The sequence below is a fragment of the Teleopsis dalmanni genome, chromosome 1, assembly GCF_002237135.1.
Source record: "Teleopsis dalmanni isolate 2A chromosome 1, ASM223713v2, whole genome shotgun sequence".
NCBI lineage: Eukaryota > Metazoa > Arthropoda > Insecta > Diptera > Diopsidae > Teleopsis > Teleopsis dalmanni.
This window is the reverse complement of record NC_051846.1, coordinates 826,537-829,564: the sequence shown is the minus strand read 5'-3', so window position 1 is coordinate 829,564 and position 3,028 is coordinate 826,537. Positions and strand designations below refer to the sequence as shown.

Genomic DNA, 3,028 nt, shown 5'->3' with positions numbered 1-3,028 from the left:
AATTTTTATTATTTAGTGAAACTAAATTAATTAAAAAATATATATTAAGAACTTTGAGCACTAAAAAAATAATCATTAATAATTATTAATTTAATAGTTAATTAAATAATTAATTAAATTAATTATTACTCTTTAATATTAGAACATATAGTTAAGTAATCTTTATAGAAACTGAATTGAATCTCTTAACTAATAATTTACAATTTTAGTTGGTAGTCAAATATTATAAAAGATTTTAATCCTTTCAGAATTATCACTAAATTACTTATGAATGATCTTAGAATATACGAGAGCTTATTATCCTTTTACCATTTTTAATGAAATTTAAAATAGAAAACGAGATATAAAAGTAAATTATTTTATGCCTCATGCATTCATGCGATGAAATAATTTTAAAAACAACCACAAAAGCGTTTCAGCCAATTTATCACCAAGTTGCCATTAGGCATTCGGTTAGTGTGCACAAACCATTCGTTGCTACTTTGAGTAGGTAATCTTATTATATACTGACACCCATGTACATGAATACATACATTATATATAGTATATATATAGATATTTACACTTTGTTAGGAGGAACACGCAATCTGTTGATTACACGCTGGATACGCTTTCGTCGATCAAGCCGTGCAAGCCATAGGACGCATTCATCGCATTCCCTGTCAATGGATTTTTGGACAATAAATTCGTGCCGACGTTCGTTGTGGGATTGCTGAGCGAATGATTGCTATGGGCTTTCATTGTGGTGGCCACACCGCCTCGGTGGTTGTCATAACTAAGCAATATTGTCGAATGTGGCGGACTTATGCCACCATTGCTGTTGTCAATGAAGTTCGTTGAATGCGTGTGGTGTGCCAATAAATGTGTTGCTTGGTTCGGATGTGGGCTGCGCACCAATGTTGACTTACGCATTATTGATGGCGTGGGCGATACTTGCAACAGGCTGACGTGCTCTTTATAGCTGCTGCTGCCATTGCTATTTGTGCGATAATAGCTCGGTTGGCGGAAGGTGCGAATTTGGCGACCGTTGCTGTCAATCTGTGTGACTGCGGTCAACATGGAAGGTGTACGCTGTGAGTCGCCTCTGCAAAAAGTTTTCGCAAATATTAACATACAAGGGAATATAAAAGGATGTCTACAATTTAGTGGGAACGTATAGTCCCATGTGACTTGTAATTCGCTTTAGTTTTAGTGAATTTTATAATTTACTTAGAAGTACTTAAAATTTGATTAATTTCGAGCTTCTGTGCTTGTTTTGTGTGTTAAAAATAATGGAATAAATTAAAATAATTAAAATTTCTTACCGATTTAAGCTGTGCGTTGCATTATTGTTGCCACTGCCTTTGCTTTCTTTCCGCTTCATGGGACATAGATGGAATGCGCCATAGATGAGTGGATTCACAAGACTGTTTGACATGCCAAAGAAGAAAATTGCCGACTGCAGGTCTTCGCCAAACTAAAAAATAAATGAAAACTTTTTTAAAATATCCAGTAGGCAAAAGTTTCGGTTCGCTGGAAGGATTTCATAAATTTTCTGTCATCCTTTTTAAAAATGATGAGTAATTGAATTTCGTTGTCAGCAGCTGCTGTAGCTTGAAGTGATTAAATTTTGTTTAGGATTCCTCTTCAATAAATCTGTGGCTACATTGTAACTTTGATAGTGAAACTGCACTAAATTATTTTAATTAAATGAAAGTACTTCCTTTGCTTTAAGCGCAGAAAAAGTTTTCGTATAAAATTTTGTTAACTAAGTATTTTCGTTTTAATGTAGTAAGAACTAAATACTTATTTTACATAAATCAATTATAAATTATTTAGGCACTTATTTAATTATAAATAACTAATTTTAAATATTATTTAATAAAAAAAAACATTTGCCATCTTTACTAAAAAGGTTTTTTAATTAACCTCAAGTTTATACAATATTAATATTTATCTTTATTTCAATAAGGACTTGATTACGAATCGATTTTTAATTTTAGTTATAGTGTTTTCGATTAGTATATATGGGGCAAAAATTATAACACTCGATTTGAAATCGAGGAGGAGGCCTTGAATTAAAGTGATATAGTGATATATGATAAAGTACATTAAACTTTAACTGCAATTTCATTTTTGATTGGTAAATGTGGAGTAAAATGTATAAGACTCGAGATTAATTTATAGCACTATAAGTATACCAGAGTAGCAAGATTACACCGAAATGGGTGTAATCATTTTATGTAACATAAAATGTTATGTGAGTAACCATCTGTTTGTGACCTTTTCTGAATTTGTTGTAAATCCCTAAAATCACCATATTTTATCACGCATCAACACTCCACTATTTTCTAATATATATTCTCTGCAATCAACTAGTTTATATGTTGAAACCCGAAATCTAAATAAAAAAGTGTTTTAATGTCCTTGATTAACTAAGAAATTTAATTCTTAATTTTGTAGATAATACATCTGAAGAGTTTATAAAATAAACTAAATAAAGTAACTATTATCCCCGATTCCAGAACCTTACTTGCACTGGGTATTTGACTAACAGTTTTTTTTAGCAAAACTTGATCTCCTTACAATCCACATTCCTATGAATCTTTTCGAAATATTTAAACAAACAGTTAAGTGGTATTGTTCTGATAATTATATTCGCAGTAAGTTGTAGTTAATACCAAACTAAGGTTTTATTTTTGATCACAGGGGAGTTTTGGAAAATGTATAAGCTGATGAGCTAGCTAGAACTTCATCAAAAACTGCTTTTACAAGCACTCAACCTCTTAGTAAGATTAACTTTGCCAGTACAAAACAAATGGGAAGATTGCCCAGGACTTAGACAACCCAAAGCAGTAATCGAACCGTACTACTACAAGGACATACTGAAATTCTCAAAATGTAATTTAAGGTTGTTAACGGGTTTCATTTCAGGGCATGATGGTCTAAAACATCATCTTCATAGACTACAATATCTGTTAATCCGGAATGCAGATTATACCTCGAGGATGAGGAAACCACCACACATATTCTTTTTGCCACCAGAACA

General features: G+C 31.8%; 1 protein-coding gene across 1 annotated transcript; it reads right to left on the bottom strand.

The window, feature by feature from the left end:
- Nucleotides 1-293: 293 nt before the first annotated feature.
- On the bottom strand, nucleotides 294-1,398 carry LOC119673429. Its single transcript, XM_038084699.1, has 2 exons — nucleotides 1,305-1,398; nucleotides 294-1,084 (listed from the first exon to the last, which is right to left on the bottom strand). The coding sequence occupies exons 1-2, from the start codon at nucleotides 1,361-1,363 to the stop codon at nucleotides 595-597; spliced, it is 549 nt and encodes a 182-aa protein (XP_037940627.1). The 5' UTR covers nucleotides 1,364-1,398; the 3' UTR covers nucleotides 294-594.
- Between the last annotated feature and the right edge of the window lie 1,630 nt (nucleotides 1,399-3,028).